At 31.6% G+C, this 20,998-nt stretch overlaps 1 protein-coding gene across 2 annotated transcripts in view; it reads right to left on the reverse strand.

The window, feature by feature from the left end:
• LOC107452869 (uncharacterized) overlaps positions 1-20,998 on the reverse strand; it is a 133,777-nt gene that overhangs the window by 1,239 nt on the left and 111,540 nt on the right. For both annotated transcript variants that reach the window (XM_087166002.1, XM_087165998.1), the window contains one exon: positions 1,562-1,622. In XM_087166002.1, coding sequence (XP_087022128.1) covers positions 1,562-1,622 — 61 coding nt within the window. The remainder of the gene's footprint in view (positions 1-1,561; positions 1,623-20,998) is intronic.

A 20,998-nucleotide genomic window follows, 5' to 3' on the forward strand; every position in this document is an offset into this window, starting at 1 on the left:
TTCGCTTTGATATATTTGTTGCTGTTCATAATTGTTATAATAAGTTTTTCTTCTTCTTTCCACGCTCTATTATTTTTTCTTAAGCGAAGACGATAATTTTTGTTGCGATATAGAAATAGATACCATAAAAAACTTATATAGAAAAATAAATTTATACCATAAAAAATTATTTCGTTTTTGTGTTCTTTTCATGTATTTAGCATTTTAGTTTTTTTTTTCCTTAAGCTTTGCAGCTATATAAAATAGGAATTTATTTGTTTTTGAAGGAACGATCACACTTACCTTGGATCTCTTTGGTTTTTCTATTCTTTATTTTAACAGTTTTTATTAAATGTAATTAGTTATTCTCAGAAAGTTTCAGTTTGCAGGTAAGCACATAGATTTTAGTATTGAAGTTTCATGATTTGCTTTCATAGTAATTGTTGTTCTAAAGTATTCGTTGACTTCATAAAAACCCGATTACTGATATGGCAGAACCACCTTCCAAAATACTTTGTATTTTGTCAAAGAAAAAGATATTAAGAGATTCTCAAAGAAGAAGAAGGGCCTAAGAAACGTCTGTTGAACGTCAAAAAAGGATGGAACATGACGGAATTTCGACAAGCAATTCTAGAGCCCAAGAAGTATCAGAGAAACGTCAAAGAAGATTAGAAGAGGTTTTCAGTTATTGTCCAATGATGATTTCGAAAGCAACTTTTGTATGCTTTTACAATTTCTGAGGCCTTTTTTTAAAAAAAAGATAAAAAAACAAGTCTCCACCTGATAGTTATATTATAGGTTAGGTCACCATAGGCCTTAGGTTACCATAGAAAAGTTACATCTTCTAACATCCTCAAGAGCTATAACATATCTGCCGCAGAACTTGATATGAAGACAAAATTGCAGGACAGGAACACTTTAATTGTCCTCTAATCTTCAGATTTCCTGCTATGTTTTAAAAAACTTTATTTGTGAAAACCTTTAGCGAGGCTGACAGCTGGCCGCCTTTGGCGACTAGTATAGAATAAAATTACAATATCATTTATATTATTCGGTTTTTATCATTTACTTCACAAATTTCATAAGTGATTTGATTGTATACAAACACTTTTTGCATTAAAAACTAGGTAAAAATTACTTAAAATGTATAAGTGTTCTTACAAATTAATTCAAACAATTGTTTAGAATTCGTTATTTCTATTCATATTATGAAAGCTATTTAGAAGTTATAAGAAGTTTTACTACAATGGGAAAAGATGAAGTTATTTCGAAAAGTACTTAGTTGATTACATTGATGCAAGGAAATAATGGCACTAATAAAAAGGATGAAAGATTATTATTATTATTTTTTTTTTAGTTAATGGCGGGCACTTGGGTCTATTCCCCTTTGGCCTCAGAAATGCTAGAATTGCTACTCTCTTATCGTTAACCAATGGGCACCCATGGCGAAGACACGGCGGTGGAGCAGCGTCGCCCACGTCAAACAACCACAAAGCCGTTTATAGGGCGGGTTACATTCACGCAATCACAAAGAAGAAAGGACATAGGACACAGAGAGAGAGAGAGAGAGAAACATCCATACGCTGCGGGGGATTTGAACCGGCAACCATCGGATCTGCAGTCCTCATCATCTAGGGGTATCACTATAAAGTCAAAAATTACAAATTACTTCAAATATTATTTAAATGCAATATATTTTTATACAGATCAATAAATTAATTATTAATAAGATTATAACTGCCATTTTCTTATCTGAAATATGGATCATGAGACGGGCCATAATTATGTGAATATAAATCAAGAATCGATGCAAAAAGCTACTTTCTTTCCTTTCTTCCAGACGCGAATACGTACCTAGGTTAGTAAAACCCTTACCCGTATAATCCGCATCTGGCCACTACTTCCAGTCTGCCTTAATCAATTATTTAAAGTTTCATAAGAAAGGAGGTTACAATTTTGTGTACAAATATACAGAAATATTAATTATTGTTTAAACAAGAATTTTTTTTATATATGACATATAAACTGCTGTTTGTAGAAAATGCAACACCATGAAGGAATCATCAGAATCAAATGAAATTCGCAGCAAATGTCAATTATAGGATATTATGCAAATTAATAAAGTTTCACAGCCATCGCGCGTGCGTGGCGCGCGCAGCGCCCTCTGAATTGATGCTGAAAGCGTATAAATAAAGTGCTGTAGCGGGACGTTGAAAATAGTCTATGATTATTTGTTAGTGGCAAACGTTTAGTGAGACCTGAGTATGCCTCCACGACGGAAGAATAAGAAATTCAAGCAACTTACGGAGTTTGAACGAGGGAGGATAATCGGCCTTCGAGAAGGAGGATTTTCCTATCGCGCAATAGCAGCTCGTATGCAGCGGAACAGTTCCACAGTGATGCGAGTTTGGAAGCAGTGGACCGACGAGCACCGAACAACTCGAAAAACAGGCACTGGACGACAGAAGGTGACGTCAGAGCGCGATGATCGACACCTGCTCCGCATGGCGGTGAATGATCGCACAGCTTCCTCCAGGCAGCTGGCAGCACATTGGTCTACTGCTACAGGTGTACAATTGTCGGCTTCGTCAATTCGTCGTCGTCTGCTGCGCCGTGGATTGCGTGCAAGGGTGCCATTATACAGGATTCCCCTCACGGCGGATCATCGACGGCTGCGTCGGCAGTGGGCTCTTGAGCACAGAGACTGGCGAGCTGATTGGCACCAAGTTGTCTTTTCAGATGAATCACGCTTCAATTTGTGGACCCATGATGGCCGTGTTCGTGTTAGACGTTATGCCGGTCAACGCTGCCTTCCTGAGTGTATTATTGAACGACATAGTGGTCGAACACCCGGAGTTATGGTCTGGGGTGCGATTTCGTATCATGGACGATCCAATTTGATACGAATTGAGGGTAATCTCAATAGCAACAGATACGTCCGTGAAGTGCTACAGCCCGAAGTCGTTCCTTTCCTTCAAGACATCCCTGGAGCTATCTTTCAGCAGGATAATGCACGCCCACATGTTGCGCGGACTGTTAGAGACTTCTGTTCAGCACAACGCATGCAACTTCTTCCTTGGCCTGCTTATTCGCCGGATATGTCGCCTATTGAGCACGTGTGGGATATGGTTGGTCGGCGTCTCACTCGTGATCCGCGTCCTGCAGTTTCCAAAGACGAACTTTGGTTGCGCATACAAGCGATATGGAATTCTCTTCCTCAAGCAGATATTCAACATCTGTTTGACTCCATGCCACGTCGTATAGCAGCACTTATTGCAGCGCGTGGTGGCTGCACCAAATACTGATTTCGGACGCTTAATTTGTTTCTTTTGTTTTGAAAATTTCATCATTTATTTGTATCAGTACAAGTCGTTTCTGCATTAAATTTCATTTGATTCTGATGATTCTTTCATGGTGTTGCATTTTCTACAAACAGCAGTTTAGAAAGTGACAATAAATTAATTTTGAGAAGTAAATTAATACTAAAAAAAAAGTTAATAAAAAAATATATATATATACAGGTTGGTCCTAAAATTTGTGTCAAAAATGTAAAGGTAGGTAGAGAGGACTTAAATAAGCAAATTTCGTATAGGATTGTGTGTGCAGTAATGCCGCCTTGAGCCGGTAGGGTGCGCTGATGACTGCGGCGTATGAAAGCGCTTACTAGCTCGATTCCCGCACGGATCTCAAACAGCATGCATCGTTTCACCGATGTGGAGCTTGCTGACGTACATTTCATGTATGGGGGCCATGTCCAGTTCACTGGCCACCGCGTTCTCCTGATTTAACCTGCTTGGATTTTTTATTTTGGGGTCATATTAAAAGCCTGGTGTACGAGAGTCCCATCAAAGATCTTGTTGCCCACTTGTCTGTTGCTGCTTTACATGAGCTCGGCATGCCTAACGTCTTTTCTAATGCACTAATTAGAAAAGACGATCTATGCGCCGTCACTGTGAATCTTGTATCGATGTTGGTGTCTGCTCTTTCGAGCACCTCTTGTAAACTGTTGATAAATTTTCATTTTCTTTTGTCTTTACTTGTCTTTTCAATTTCCTCTGATTCATACTGTTTTACAAGCTAGTGCTTTAATGTGCCATTACCGCACACACATTCCTATCCGAAATATGCTTATTTATCTCCCCTCTACCTACTTTTACATTTTTGACATATATTTTAGGACCACCCTGTATATATATTTTAGTTCTCCATTAAAATTTTGATTTCCAGGCATTAAATAATAAAAGAAAGTAAGTAAAATGTTATAATAATAAATAAAATACTAAATAGAAAAGATATTTACAATATTAACAACATACAGGTAAGCATTCCAAAATATATAATTTTTCTTTCTTTATATTTAAAATTTTAGAATATTATCATAATCAGAAAGAAAATTCATTACTAATAATAATTTGGTTTTAAGCGTATTGTTAGTTATGAATTGTTTTTGCCAGGTTGGTAGATTAGTGATATTTGATGCACGCGTATGCCATGATGCTGTATAGATGCATTCACTAAGATAGTGTTCTGGAGTGCCCAGAAGGCCGCACGTGCATGATTATTATTGGAGATGTTTAGATTTTTAAAATAACACGGAAAAGGACCATGCCCAGTTAGAAACCAGATTTCTTGTTTTGATGGTATCGTTTTAAAATAATCTATTTTATTAAATCTTTTTCCCTTATCTGAATTGTTCCAATAATTTTGCTAAATTTTTGATAAAGAGTTCTGAAGTTGATTCTTAAGATGTGAGATCGGGAAGGGATATGAGTAATTTTGTTGTTTAGTTGTTGATAATTTAGCTAGAGCATCTGCATTTTCCTTGCCTGTTTTGTCGTCAAGTGCTTTTATCCATGAGATAAATATATTTGTATTAAGGAGTAATTTTTGTATTTTAGCCGAGAGTGAATTTTTCGTTCCTGGGTTGATTATAGAGTATAGTACTGATTTACAATCTGACCAGATTGTATATTTTCTTGACGCCTTAAATGAAGTTTGTGCTTTGATAAATCTAATGCATTCTAAAATAGCAAGTTGTTCAGCTTAAGCTAATGTCAAAAATATAGCAAGTAAAGCATATCAACATAAAACTAAAAGTCTTACATTTTTATTATCCTTGTAAAAGACTGGATTTAAAAGCCATTAATAATTCAGATATCCTTCCATATTTGCCCATATTTTTGAACTAGTCATAGTATACCATTTATCTGTTTACTTAAAATATGTAATGCATTTTATGTTTTATGTAACAGAGAGGGCACCGTCTCGGACCTCATTAAATTTAGTGCATTAGAGATTAAAAAAAATAAGCAGGATGATTTTTCTTTAGAGAGATGATCTAATTGAAACATTGAGCCGTGAAGACTCAGGGGATAGAGCATTCGCTTCCAAAGAGGCGAACCGGGTTCGAATCCCAGTCGATACGAATCTGCATCCGGATAGCGCTGACCACAGTGCTAACTTGACATATCTTCAGTGGTAGACGGACCTCCTTGGAGTCCTTGGTTGGAGTCTCCTTGCCGTTAGGCTAACCATGGGGGTTCTCCTGCTTATCTGCAGCATGTAACGCAAATGCGGGTTAGCTTCAGAAAATATCCTCCACGAAGGCAAAATTTCTACCAGTACTCGATCCATGAGTTTCCTTGTCTTCTGGATTGAATTCAAAATTACATGGCGACGGATTTGACCATTAGTAGTCGTAATCCCATAAAATTGGGTCGGCTGTTCAATGACGGTTATAAAATAAAAAATTGAAGCATATTTTGTTGCCTTGATATCACAGTCACAGTGTTTGTGCTCTCTGTGAAAGCCATGCGGATTAGTTCCCAAAAGCATTCCTACACGATTGTTTGTCCTTCAGGTTGGCTTAAGTTTGCTAGTTTACATAGGTGAACATTAATATAAGTGAATAAAAAATTGGGTCGGCTTTCCAGTGCTGGTTATAAAATAGCTAAATATAATATATTAATCCGGAAATTTTAAAAATGAGTCTATTGCAACTTTATAACAGAAGCATAAAAGTCTATACTTCACTTAAAACGTTCTGTAAAGTTAAAACTAAACCTCATTGCCTGGAAATATTTTAAATCTAAAATCCCGATCATTTATTTTTTGTCATTTGGGTAAATTTCTCAAAATATTGAAAAGAGCAAACAGAAACATTTAAAAGAAACAAAAAAAAATGTTTTTTCTGAGAATTTTTAATTAATTTAATGATCGTATTTATGCATTTTTAGGAAATAAACACTAAACCAACCAAAACATTGATTTCAATGTATTTTATTTAATATTATAAAGCTAGCACAATTTTTGTTTTAAATTTATATTTTTATTAAACGTTTTCTTAGTACTAATAAATATTTCGTACCGATAACGCAAATCTAAGTATTACATTACCGATAAATACCATTTCTACAAATAGAAAAATTATTACTGAATTGAAAATTAAAATTACGTTGGACTATCAGTTATTAGTATACTTATTAGTAAAAATTTTGTATTAGGACAAACGTCTAGTGTCACAGGGCAAATTTGGTAGTTTATAATATTGTTATTGTAATGTATTTGATATATGCGACAGTAAATCTGAGCTTGTTAAAACTGAGGGAGTTTAAATCATTTATATTGGAAATTCAATGAATAGATTTTTGACCTCAATTAAATTTCATCATAAATTATTAGAGTATCATTACTCAAAAATAGTAATATGGAGCTGGAAACGAGATGTTTTTTTAGTGTTATGAAAAACTTTACTTATTTTAAGTAAAGTTTTTCATAACACTAAAAAAACATTTCGTTTCCAGCTCCATATTACTATTTTTAAGTAATGATACTCTAATAATTTATGATGAAATTTAATTGAGGTCAAAAATCTATTCATTGAATTTCCAATATAAATTATTTAAACTCCCTCAGTTTTAACAAGCTCAGATTTACTGTCGCATATATCAAATACATTACAATAACAATATTATAAACTACCAAATTTGTTTGGCATTAAAAACACACTAATGTTTGGCATTAAAAACTAATGTTTGGCATTAAAAACACAAAACATGGATATATTATACTTTGTAAGATCCTTACATAATTTTGTATTTTAAAAAAAACAAAATTATAAGAAGAATGGAATATATTGAATGAACAAGTATTTAAATACAATAATTAAAAAAACAAACAAACCTGGGTGGGATTTGAACAAGCAATCAAGTCCTCCATTGGGTCCGCATTCTTTATGTTCAACGGGTTCTTGGGGTACAACTATAAAGTTAAAAATTACAAATTACTTTAAATCTATTTAAATGTAATATATTTTCCTACAGAGTAATAAATTAATTATTAATAAGATTATAACTACAATTTTCTAATCAGAAATAAGAATTACGAGACGGGCCATTATTATTTGATTATAAATCAAGATCTGTTGCAAGCAGCTACTGTCTAAAAAATAACATGTAAAACATATCAACATAAAAATAAAAGTCTGAAATTTTAATTATGTCTGTGAAAGACTGGATTTAAAAACCATTAATAATTCAATTATATCCTCAGTGGTACACGAATCATGGGTCAGAGTCCTCTTGCCGTCAGGCTATCCATGGGAGATTCTCGCGGTCTTCCTCTCCATGTAACGCAAATACGGGTTGGCTCAATCAAAATGTCCGACACGAATACAAAATTTCTCCCTATACTCGATCCAGGATTTCCTTTGTCACCTGGTCGACCAATACAATACTTTTAGCGAAATTGGAAATTAAAATTATGCTCGATTATCAGTTATTAGTATTCTTTAAGACAAGCGTCTAGTCACAGGGCGAATTTGGTTTTTTTTCATACTGTTATTATAATGTATTTGTTATTAGCAGCAATAAATCTGAGCTTGTTAAAACTGAGGGAGTTTAAATCCCTTATATTGGAAATTCAATGAATAGATTTTTGACCTCAATTAACTTTCATCTAAAATTAATAGTGTATCATTACTGTAAAATAGTAATATGGAACTGGAAACGAGATGTTTTCTTTAATGTTATGAAAAACTTTACTTAAAATAAGTAATGTTTGGCATTTAAAACTCAAAATCTGGATATCTTATACCTTGTAAAATCTTTACACCCTTATGCATTTAAAAAAAAAACAAAATTTTAAGAAGAATGAAATATATCTAAAAAACAAGTATTTGAAACCCATAATTAAAAAAAAAAAACCTTGGTGGGATTTGAATCAGCAATAATCATCTCCATTGTTTCCGCATTTTCTATTATCAACAGGTTCTTGGGGAACAACAATAAAGTTAAAAATTACAAATTACTATAAATCTATTTAAATGTAATATATTTTCATACAGAGCAATAAATTAATTATTAATAAGATTAGAACTACAACTTTCTAATCAGAAATAAGAATTATGAGACGGGCCATTATTATTTGATTATAAATCAAAATCTGTTGCAAGCAGCTACTGTCTAAAAAATAACATGTAAAACATATCAACATAAAAATAAAAGTCTGAAATTTTAATTATGTCTGTGAAAGACTGGATTTAAAAACCATTAATAATTCAGATATCCTTCCATATTTGATGATTTTTCTTTAGAGAGATGATCTAATTGAAACATTGAGCCGCGAAGGCTCAGGAGATAGAGCGTTCGCTTCCAAGGAGGCGAACCGGGTTTGAATGCCAGTCGATACGAATTCCGCATCCAGCTTGCGCCGACCACAGTGCTAACATGATGTATCCTTAGTGGTAGACGGAACTTGGGTTAGAGTCCCCTTGCAGATAAACTAACCGTGGAAGGTACTCGTGGCTTTCCTCTCTGAGTAACACAAATTCTGACTAGCTCCATTAAAATGTCCTCCATGAAAGCAAAATTTCTCCCAATTCTCGATCCAGGAGTTCCTCTGTTTTCTGGATTAGGTTCAATATTGCAAGGCTATGGAGTTGAACATTAGTAGTCGCAAATCCATAAAATTGGGTCGGCTGTTCAATGACGGTTATGAAATAAAAAATTGAAACATATTTTGTTGCCTTGATATCACAGTCACAGTGTTTGTGCTCTCTGTGTAAGACATGAGGATTAGTTCCTAAAAGCATTCCTACACGAATGTTTGTCATTTAGGTTGACTTAAGTTTGCTAGTTTAAGAAGGTGAACATTAATATTTGTGAATTAAAAATTGGGTCGGCTTTCCAGTGCTGGTTATAAAAAAGCTAAAGATAATATATTAATCCGAATTCTATTCCGAGTCTATTGTTCCTTTGTAAAGGAAGAATAAGCTACTATACTACACCTAAAAACATTCTGTAAAGTTAAAACTAAAACTTATAGCTTGGAAACATTTTAAATCTAAAATTCCGAACAATTATTTTTTGATATGGGTGAAATTTTCTCACAATATTTATAAGAGCAAACAGTAACATTTATTTTGGATACGAAAAAATATTTTTCTGAGAATTTTTTATTAATTTGATATATATATATTTAAGAATTTTAAACAAATAAAAACTAAATCAACCAAAACATTGATTTAAATGTATTTTATTTTATATTATCAAGATATTGCAATTTTCGTTTTAAATTTATATTTTTATTAAAAGTTTTTATAATACTAATAAATATTTGGTACCGATAACGCGAATCTAAGTATCTAGGTATTACATTACTAATAAATATCTGGTCAACCAATACAAAAGTTATTGCTGAATTTGAAATTAAAATTACGCTGGACTATCAGTTATCACTATACTTTAAAGCAAACGTCTAGTGTCACAGGACAAATTTGGTTATTTATAATACTGTTATTGGAATGTATTTGTTATTAGTGATAATAAACCAGAGCTTGTTTAAACTGAGGCAGTTTAAATCCCTTATATTGGAAATTCAATGATTAGATTTTTATCGTCAATTAAATTTCATCTCAAATTAATAGTGTATCATTACTCTCAAATAGTAATATGAAGGTGGAAACAAACGAGATTCTTTTTAATGTTATGAAAATCATTACTCAAAATAAGTATTTGTTGCACAAAAACCTAAAACATAGACTCATTAAGAAGATAGATCCATTCAAAGAAACATAGATTCATTTCTTACATCCCTTTGTATTTAAAAAATATATATATCAGAAGAATATATTAGGAATATAATGAATGAACAAGTATTTAAAACCGATTATTTAAAAAAAAGTCAATATATAAATAAATTATATAAAAAATAGTGTAAGTTACAATTTTGTTTTTGTGATCAAGAGTTTGTACAAAGGAAAAAAAAACGGATCGTAAAAAAAAACTGTATCAGTGTATTATTTGTGAATGTTTTGCGATAAAATTGCAGATTCCGCCCTATTCAGTGCCTAATGTAATTAAATGGTTCTAACTTATTACTCCATAATTTAAGAAAAAAAAAGTATTTACTTTCTCTTTCGGCATAACATTGAAGGAAAAACATGATCAATATCATCACTGAGAAGGAGTTCATTTTCTCTAATGCTGTGGAATTCTGAAAAGTATGAAAAAAGAATCATCAAAATAGCTGTTTTAAAATATATGTATATGTAAGAATTTCTTTTTTCAATTCAAGTATATTTTAGCTCTAACCATTCAATACACTCTCAGAAGTACTGTAGGTGCAGGGAATACACGGGCCACTCTCAGGGCTAAAGAGAAAATAGAAGGGCTGGTTTACACCTTGGAAGAAATTATCTCGTCGTGCACCTCCTCCGATTTCCAACCGTAACGTCACGACCACGCAAAGCGTGCACTTTTACTTCAAGAACGGAGCGTTCGGTTTAACTAGCGTTAACTATTATTGAAGCCGTCTTTCTAACTAGCTCTAACTAATATTAGAGCATTCTTTTGTGACATATTCCAAGACATTCCTTGTCTTCTATAACGGTTTTCCTCAGTTTTCTGAAGTGAATTACAAAAATTTAAATTTATTAACGAAATGGCAGTTTGTGCGATTGCAACTAGCAAAAATTTTCATAGAAACACAAAAGGAAAAAATATAATTTTCCACGCGTTTCCTGAAGTAAATGAACAGCTACGTAAAGAATCGATTCAACGTTGCAAACGAAATGACCCAGTTAATATAAAACAACAATACGTTTATTCTGTCGTTTAAGAACTTTTTCTAAGAATTCGTCATCTAAATAGAAACCGCCTTATTGCTTCAAAAAGAAAGGCAGGCAGAAAAATCAAAAAATAGATATACTCAAAGAAAATTGAAACTTAAAGTGAAATGTATAAATAATGAATAGTTGAATTTCTCCTAATTTCAAAGCATATTTTTTAATTTAGTTATTCTAAATATTTATGATATTTTTAAATTATATTCTTTTAAATTTTCTTATCTATAGATTATATTCTCCTAAATTTAATTATTTTTAAACAATTGCAAAATGTCTAATATTATTATGAACTTAAATTATTATTTTGTTTCAGTAATTAGGGTTTAAGGTTGATGTTTCCTTATGATTAAGAATAAACAAATTTCCATTGACAGCGTATTTGAAAATCAGGATTCTAAGTATAACCAAACTTATTGTAATCAAACAATGTGTAGCTAAAAAAAGTGTCAATATATGCTTTAATCTTTTCAATAATAAAAGTTAAAACTGAACTTTTTAAATAACGTATTTATTGTGTCATTTACGGCAACTAGTACAATATTTATAATAAAAAGTTAAAGTAAGACTTACCACTTGGATGAAATTATTACGAGAATAATTAAATGGAATAGAATCATCCATTATTTATACTTCATTTACTAGGAAAAAAAAAGGTTTTCTTTGCACCTGACGCGCTTCTCAAACCCAGTAAACAATATCTTAAACAAGCTGTACGTGTCCATCAATATCTAAATATATTTGCTTACAAATCAACATATGCAACATATGTTTCCACAAATTTCTGTCATCATCTATAGCTTAGAATTTTTCGTCTTAATCTTTGATGACAGCACTTCATGATAAACAAAATATACTCAATCACAAGGAGGAAGCAGCAATAAAATGCACCTTTTAAGTTTTCACCGAAACTTAACAATGAAAATAGGAATTACGATCTTACTTTTACTTTACTTTGCCTAATCATTTTGTTGGCTAAGTCCGGGTTTTTCTAACATAACGGTCTTTAACGACCCACTCCCCTATTTGATATATTTTAATAAAAAAAATCTAACTTGATTCTAGATATTTTTTAAATCAGTTAATAACTTTTAACAGACATGAAAATTTGTATTAAAAGACCCATAAAATCCACGAGGAAAATTTCCAAAAAAGATATGAAGTCATTAAAGGCTGCTGGATTTTAAATTATTTGATTTCCCGACTTCGTGATCTGTTTGGCTAGATAGAATGCATATGCTGTTTTTCAAGCGACATTTTTTTAGTTATAACTTTAAACTATAACTCTAAATTCCTACTATTTTACAACCACTGAGGTAAATTTATAGTTCCGGTGGCAACCTAGTAAAAACGTCCGTTGACTTTTAAAATGTTTTCAAAAAAATCTTGTTTAATAAATATACCACATTATTTTTGACGAAAACTATGTCATTCCAAATTTAATTAGATTCATTAATTTTACTATAATAAAATTCAGTAATAATACACTTTAAAAAAATACTGCACAGAAAAGAAGAAACGAAATCAAATGAATGCCCATTCATAAATATTTAAGTTCATTTTCTTAAAGGAATCTGAGCTGTGTCCACGTTCAGAAATAAGTATTTTGAGCTATATTTATTTTCAAAACATGATATTTGAGCTGCATTCATTTTCGTAAACATGCATCTCGAGCTGTGTCCAGATTTAAAAACTCGTTGATGATAACTAACTGCTTAGTGTAAATCCCTAGAGATAAATCGTTTGCATTTTACATGAAAATTGAAATATAGTGTGAAATAAAAGTAATGAAATATTTTATTAGCAACAGTTAAATATAAAAACAAATAATTTTATCATTAATCAGTTATAAATCAACAGGTTTATTTGAGGAAAAAAACACAAGGTTGATTTAATTATTATTGATAAATTGTTAATTATTATTGATAAATTATTGATAAATCAAGTTACGCCATTAGTTTTCAAGACCAAACAAATATCAATCAATATAAAAAAAAGTTTTCTGTATTTTAGCGAAGGAAAATTAAAGTTCATTTTTCTATCTAAGTGAAAAGTAATAAGCATTGAATTTCTAAATTGTATTTTTATCTCAAAAAATTTATTTTGATGGACTTTCATATAAAAACTTGTTTTATTTTAGGAATTAAAGAATACGATTTTTAAGTTGGAGAAAAATCTTATAAAAAGCTGAGATTGCTTGTAACTCATTTTGATTTTCCGATATTTTGAAGGAAAGTAGAAAGAAAATCGGTTTTTTATTATTTTAGCGTATTGTTTACCATTTTATTATTCGATGAAAAATATTATATAGTACTAGTTAAAAACTTATTCGTTATACGAATTGAAATATAGTAAATAATCAACAAATTTGTTCTGCTCAACATTACAGAACTATACTAGCATACTAACAAAATTAATTAAGTAACAATTCTTTTATTCATTACTATATGCTCTTCCCGATTGGCGTTTACAAAACATGATTATAGAAGTTTATCTCATTAAAATGCAGATTAATTATAATCTTTACCATTTGACGTAATTCAATTGCTGGAGGTAAAGTCCTGACAATAAAAAAATAAACAAAAATTTTCTCCGGTACTTATTCTTTTTGATAGACCTTAAGTACCTATTTTCACAGTGCCTATGTAATAGATATCTTGGTATAAATACTAGTATCTTTAGTTCCTACTTAAAGGTAAAATATCTACCTAGTTGGAGGTGCGATATAGCCAAGTCTGGCTCTTGCGCCCAAAACCCGAACAATCAAACCATCCTACTAAAAGCATCAATTAACGTAATATCAGTAGGAATTACTACCGAAATTGATTTGAGTACTTAATATAGAAATTCTTTATATTTCTTCTAACCAAATAAGTGTCTGTTTTCCATATCTGTTTTTCATTATTTGAGCCTTTCAGAAAGAAAAAAATATTTAAATATGTATCTATTATAAAAATTAACTGAGGATCGTCAGCATTAGTAAAATTATAGCACTTCTTCACGGTTGTCATTTACGAACAAGTACATTTACCCCCGTAATTTAGCTTTTTATTACAAAAGTATTCTTTTACTTAAATTTTTAATTATTAAAATAATAATCAAGTGCAATTCTCGAAATTAATAGTAACAACACGAATATTTTTATAGTCATTTTCGACGAATTGATACGGATACTTTTGAAGGCCGTAAAGAATTGTCAAATTATTATTGACGCCAGTGATGCTTAATTTAATATGGTATGAAATACTACTGATATTGGACTTATATAAGTGTCGTGGAAATGAGAAGTTTTCATACAAAGATAGGTGAGTAAAAAGGAATAGGTTTTTACCTATTCTGAAATTGATAAGTTCCCTAAATTGACCATACCACTCATTCATGACGATGAATACACAGCATTTATTTGTTTTCGTTTTGTTTATTCCGGCGTGTGGTTTCATACTATTAAGTTTACCTCAATATAAGTTAAAAGCTCAACTAACGATATTTAAAATTCAATATACATATAATAGCATTTAACCTGTGGTTACCTATGATGCGTTAGGTTTATTTTTCAAATTAATTTAGTCAACTTACCTAGAGTGATTAATATCATTTTATCTAAGCAAAGTTTCGCCGAATTCAGATTTTGTTTAATGACTTCTACATTCCTATTCTAATCTAATGCTCTGATAAAATCGAACTTTACTAAAATAAATCTCTTCGATTCTCCCTACGTGTGAAAAACTATGGATTTGCATATCAAGAGTATTGATGGAAGGAAGAGACAGCGTTTATGTGCTCTCTATTATGAATAAAATTGAATGTGTTTTGTCTCTTCAGGAATTGTGTCCATTTTTAGTGAATGCGTAAACAAGAAAAACTTAATCCTCAAATGGGTAGCAAAGGAAATTTCATTAAGTTTAATCAATTTAAAATAAACAATTAATTTTGCAGATTTTTTTTAATATTAAATGTAGAAACGCAGTTTTGGTTTAATGGATGTTTTACATTTACTCCATTGTACATATTTTTTAACTCGATTTTCTAAGACCTTCTAAAGTTAGACACATTAGCAAAATCATGGATTATAAAAATTTAAGTGGCATGCGAAGAACATACGTTGAAATATTAAGTGGAAAACTTAAATAAAAAACAGTTTTTGGAATATCGTGAACAGCATAATATTGAGGTAATACTTTCATGTTGTCACTCGATTTCAATTTCAATTCTAGTTATTACTCAATTCCTAATTAATTTTGGAGCAATAGATTTCATGCATGTTCCGTTAAACTCGCTCTTTTAAGTTCTTATATCACCATCAATCAAGTATCATATTATATTTCTCAAAAATAATCATCTTTGGTAGAAGATTCATATAGGCGGTGTGAAATCAGTCCTCGCTCCTAACTAATCAAATTAAACTGTAATTTTACAATACATATATTTCTTTTTGCTAGAAAATATTAAAAAGAGAAAATAGTAAAACGATAGAATATGATTGTTATGCCTGGATGATATTCTTCTGTCCTTTTCTTTATCCGCATAGTAACATAGTAATGATTCCTTTTTATTTTATTCCATGAGACATTTATCATGATACGTATTTATTTTGTCATTTACATAGCTCTTTTCAATTTCTATATCAGCATCAATCAAGTAAAATAATTTATTAATCCCCTTAAATATATATACAAGCAGCATTAGCTAAGATTTCAGTCCTGTTAAATTGTTCTCCTAACCTGTTTGTTCCATTTCTTTAAAAAAAAATTTCTAAACTTTTATTCATTTTTATCTAAGTTCAGGTCCGTTACAGCCAAACTGTAGGGTGATCCAATGAAGTGCCGTACTACCAATGAAGTGTCATCGTTTCGAATCCTTGTGATAGCTGGTAGATACGAATTCCGCAAGCGGCTTCCAACGACCACAGTACTGACGCAAAATATCCTCAGTATTAGATTGATCACGGGTTGAGTCGCCTTGGCGTCAGGCAAACCATGGAAGATCTTCGTGGTTTCCTCTCCATGTGATTTAAAGGCGGGGTAGTTCCATCAATATATTCCACTGCAAAGACAAAATGTTTACCAATACTTTATCCAGGGTTCAATTTTCTTCTTAAAAAAAATATTGCCCTTGTGCAAAATGAAAATATTTTAATGAGTTATTGCAAAATAGAAAACAGCCGACAAGACAATAAACTTTGCTGAACAAAAAGGAAGAAATTTACTGAAAAAGTTTCTTTGTGCTTAAGTAATAAGTAATTTTAATAACATAATGGTTTTAATAAGTAAAAATAACAGGAAAAACATCTTTTACTAGCATCAAATTCGTACCCCCCTCTATTATTTAATTGAATGTGATATTTTATTTCTTAGATACTTCTTAGAAATATGAAATAAATAACTAACTAGAAACAAAGAAAAATAGATAAAAGAGATTCTTGTTAAATGAAAAAAAAATCTGCCAAACTACTCGTGGTTAGAAAAATGAAATATCTTCGATTTTTTTTTATCTTTTATAAAATGACCGAAACAAATAAAAAAACTAAGTTAATTGATTTATGAAGAAGTACAAAAGAAGTTCCAGGAAAATCAATCAGGATATATAAAAATACTTTTGTTCCCTTAAATTGAAAAGAAAATAAACACTTTTACATTTCCTAAGGATATCTGTTTTAATTAAAAATCATTCTTGTTGTTTTCGTAATAAAATCCCTTTTTTCAATTTTGTTTTAAATTGGAGTTATTCATTTGTTATTTAAATTTAAATAGAATAAATTTTGTGCATTAAAAAAATGATTTTTTTATGAATTTTTAAAAGTAAAAAGGAAAAGAAAAGAAAAGATGATTTCCTTAAAGGAAGTAATTAACTACCAAACATTGGAGTCTAAATCACCAGTGAAATGCTTCTAACACATAATTCAAAATTCTATAATAACAAGTTTCTTTTTTTATAACAATATACAACTACTTAAGAAACAAATTTCTTTACTTTTCCTTCTTTTATGAACTCACTTTGTTAATAAGTTATATAAAATTATAATAGTGCATAAATAATTTGAATTTGAATAAAAAAGTTTGCATTTTACAAGCACTCTACAATTTTTTTCACATAATCCTCATCTATATTAGATATGTTGTGCCAAATTTCATGCAGAGTTTGTTTAAAAAAACTATTTTATATTCTAATTAAAAAAAACTCAAACGCTCTTTTTCAAAGTAGTAGACGGGTCATGGGTTAGAGTCTCCTTGCTATCAAACTAATTTTGAGAAGTTTCCGCGGTTTTCATCTCTGTGTAACGCAAATGCGAGTCAGATTCTATGAAAAATGTTCTGCAGGAAGCCAAATTTCTCCCAAAATTTGATCTAAGAGTTATCTTGCCTTCTGGTTCAGAATTACAAGGGCACGGGTTAGTAGTTCAAAATTTAGGACGGCAGCTCATCGACGGTAATAAAAAAAAATAGAAAGTTACAATATGCACATTCGGAATTGTCCGAAAAATAAAGATATTAGAGTCGTTTTCTGCACTAGGAAAAACATCGCATAAGTTTCAATATTCTTCTGCTCAAATCATTCAACGCTGCTCATCATTTTCCCACCTTAATTTTTGATAATGAATTCATACTTTGAAAGATTCTTATAATTTTGTTAATGGTCTTTTTACTATCCTATAATTTCTCTATGCTTGAAAATCTTTTCCGATTAAATTTCCACATTTTACACCTTGTGGTTCTAGCTTATCCTGCTTCACCTTTCTTGATCACATTTATTTAATTATCTTGTTTAATATTGTGCTGCTACTGATAAAATGAAATTGCTACATGTAAGTTTCGTTGCTTGTTTACTGTCATTTGGTGTTGACAGTGAGGGAAGTTGCTTATAGAACTGACACTGTAACTAATATCTTTATATTACTTTATTTCAGTTAGTTTTTTTAATTCATGCATTAATAGCACAAAGTATATCCGAAGTATATCTCATTTGGACTTCATCACCAGCTGCAATAAATATTAACTGATTTAGATTTTCTCTCCCATCTTGCTTTATTTATCCGAAATTATGTTTCCAATTCTCTTAGCCAGATGAAGCAGTGTAATTTGGTCTATAAGCTAAGAATGGACTACGCGAGATTAAATCAGAAATTTAATCTTGTGCACGCCATTTAAACATAATCGAAAAATACACAAGATATACAGAACAGATTGCGTTTTGGACATACCCGCTTGGCATGCATACCGCTAACACTAAATTTTTAATGAGCCATGATGATGCTTTGAGTTAGAAGCTTCAATTAATTGTAAATTTTTTTGGAAAATTATTTAAATTGGTATGCTATATTATTGAAAAATCATTGTTTTCATGTCTGGTACGTTTTATATATGTACGTTATATATATATTATTTTATTTTATTTTCTGTTTTTACATGTTACTTATTTATACTTTTTGTGATCCATTTTATTCGTTGTTATTTATATAAAAAAAATTTTTTTTTTAGTGCTCTTCACGCTATTGTATTAATATATTTTGCCTCGGCTTTATTGATACAATATCAGAAAGCACTCTGTTTTGTGGATATAATCGTGTGGGCTGAAGAAAAGATTATATCTTTTTTTTCCGGTTTTTTAAATGAAATTTCATCCTTTTTTTTTTAGACTGTTGTTTGTTATTTTTTTACTTATTATTCCCCCCCCCTTTTTTTCAAATGCCTATTATTTTTTTATTTTTCTTTGTTTTATTCTTCATTTTGAGCATATATATATATACGTATATATATATATACGTATATATATATATATACGTATATATATATATATATATATAAACTCATGTTTGTGAAAATTGCAACACCATGAAGGACTTACACGAGTGAGCTGAAATTTTCAAGAAATGCAAAGTAGAGCATGATATGCAAATGATTAGAATTTCAGACCCGTAGCACATGCGTATGCTGAGCAGCGCCCTCTGAACGTCGGATGGATCCGAATAAATAGACGGCTGTAGATAAGCGAGTATGGTTATCGGTGGTTATCTGCTAGTGGTAAACGATAGCTTAGTCATTACTTATGCCTATTCGACGAAAGAGAGCGAGATTTCAACAACTTACGGAATTTAAACGGGGGAGAATCATCAGCCTTCATGAAACTGGATTATCTCATCGTGCAGTAGCCGCTCGTGTGCAGCGTAACAGCAGCACAGTGATGCGTGTTTGAAAGCAGTGGATGGACGAGTGTCGGACAACTCGGAAATCCGGGAGTGGACCCCGAAATGTCACGTCAGCTCGCGATGATAGACACCTGTTCGACGTTGCGCTAACGGACCGTACGGCTCCCTCTAGACAAGTGGCAGCATGGAGGTCAATAGCTACAGGTGTTTCATTGTATGCTTTATCAATTCGTAGACGTCTGCTGCAGCGTGGACTGCACGCAAGGACTCCTTTATACAGGATCCCCCTTACGCTAAACCTTCGCCGCCTGCGGCGGCAATGAGCCAACCAGCATAGAGACTGGCGTGCTGATTGGCAGCGTGTCGTGTTTTCTGACGAAACTTGCTTCAATTTGTGGTACCATGATGGCCGCATTCGTGTCAGACGCTATGCCGGTGAACGTCATCTTCCGGAGTGCGTTATCGAACGTAACAGTGGACGAACACCCGGAGTTATGGTCTGGGGTGCCATAGCATATCATGGACGATCTCAATTGCTACAAATTGTGGGTAATCTGAACAGCAACCGGTACATCAGCGAAGTTCCACAGCCCCAAGCTGTTCCCTTCCTTCAATCCTTGCCAGGTGCTGTATTTCAACAGAACAATGCCCACCCTCATATTGCTAGGACTCTTCAATAATTCCTTGCATCGCGACAGGTACAACTTCTTCCTTGGCCGGCGTATTCCCCGAATATGTCGCCGATTGAACATGTGTGGGATTTCACTGGTCGGCGTCTCGCTCGTAATCCTCGTCCTGTTGCTTCTACGGACGAACTTTGGGTACGCATACAAACAGTATGGAATTCTCTCCCTTAAACAGACAATCAAAGTTTGCTTGACTCCATGCCACGTCGTGTAGCAACACTTATTGCGGAGCGTGGTGGTTACACAAAATACTGATTTCGATCTCTTGTTATTGTTTGTTTGCTTTGAAAGTTTAATCATTTATTTGTACCACTACCACTCAACTGTGTATTTAATTTCATTCAATTATGACGATTCCTTCATGGTGTTGCAATTTTCACAAACAGGAGTTTATATATATATATATATATATATATATATATATATATATAAACCATTATTTAGAATATGTTTTTATCATGACGTCGATTTAAAGATTTTTTTGTGTGTTTTCGAACTCGTATTAAGGTTTGATACAATTGAAAAATGCATCCTAAAGTGTTATCTTCAAGTATAACCTAGTACATGAAAGTTACATTACTTAAAAAAATAAACCATATACTACATACTGACGTAGTGCTAATCCCGTATCCATTCATCACTTTTGCGTAAGAAATTGATAACTATCAGAATATTTAGACTCTCTGGTTTTTATTTCACTACTTGGAGACATCAATTTACACTTAACTAATTTTCCATTAAAACGATGATTACATTTAAATTAACATAAGTGTTACATATATAATAAATATTTGTATGATTTTTTACAGTTTTACCGAAGATTTTTTTTTACTTTTAAATATACCAAACTCAAAGAAATTCAGTGGAGTAACAAAAAGGCATAACATAAACTTTAAAGCTAATTTCCGCAAATTCACAAAGTAATCAATTAACTATTCACTTTTTAAAGTTTTATTACAATCAACCTGGTTTATAATACATCAAAACATATTATAGAAATATTTTATGTTCTATCTTACGCAATTTAGATTAGCAATTTTGTTTTCTTACTTCTTAATAATAAATTAA

The sequence above is a fragment of the Parasteatoda tepidariorum genome, chromosome 6 (assembly GCF_982258835.1).
Source record: "Parasteatoda tepidariorum strain Cologne lab strain chromosome 6, Ptep-v5.0, whole genome shotgun sequence".
In the NCBI taxonomy this organism is placed as follows: Eukaryota; Metazoa; Arthropoda; class Arachnida; order Araneae; family Theridiidae; genus Parasteatoda; species Parasteatoda tepidariorum.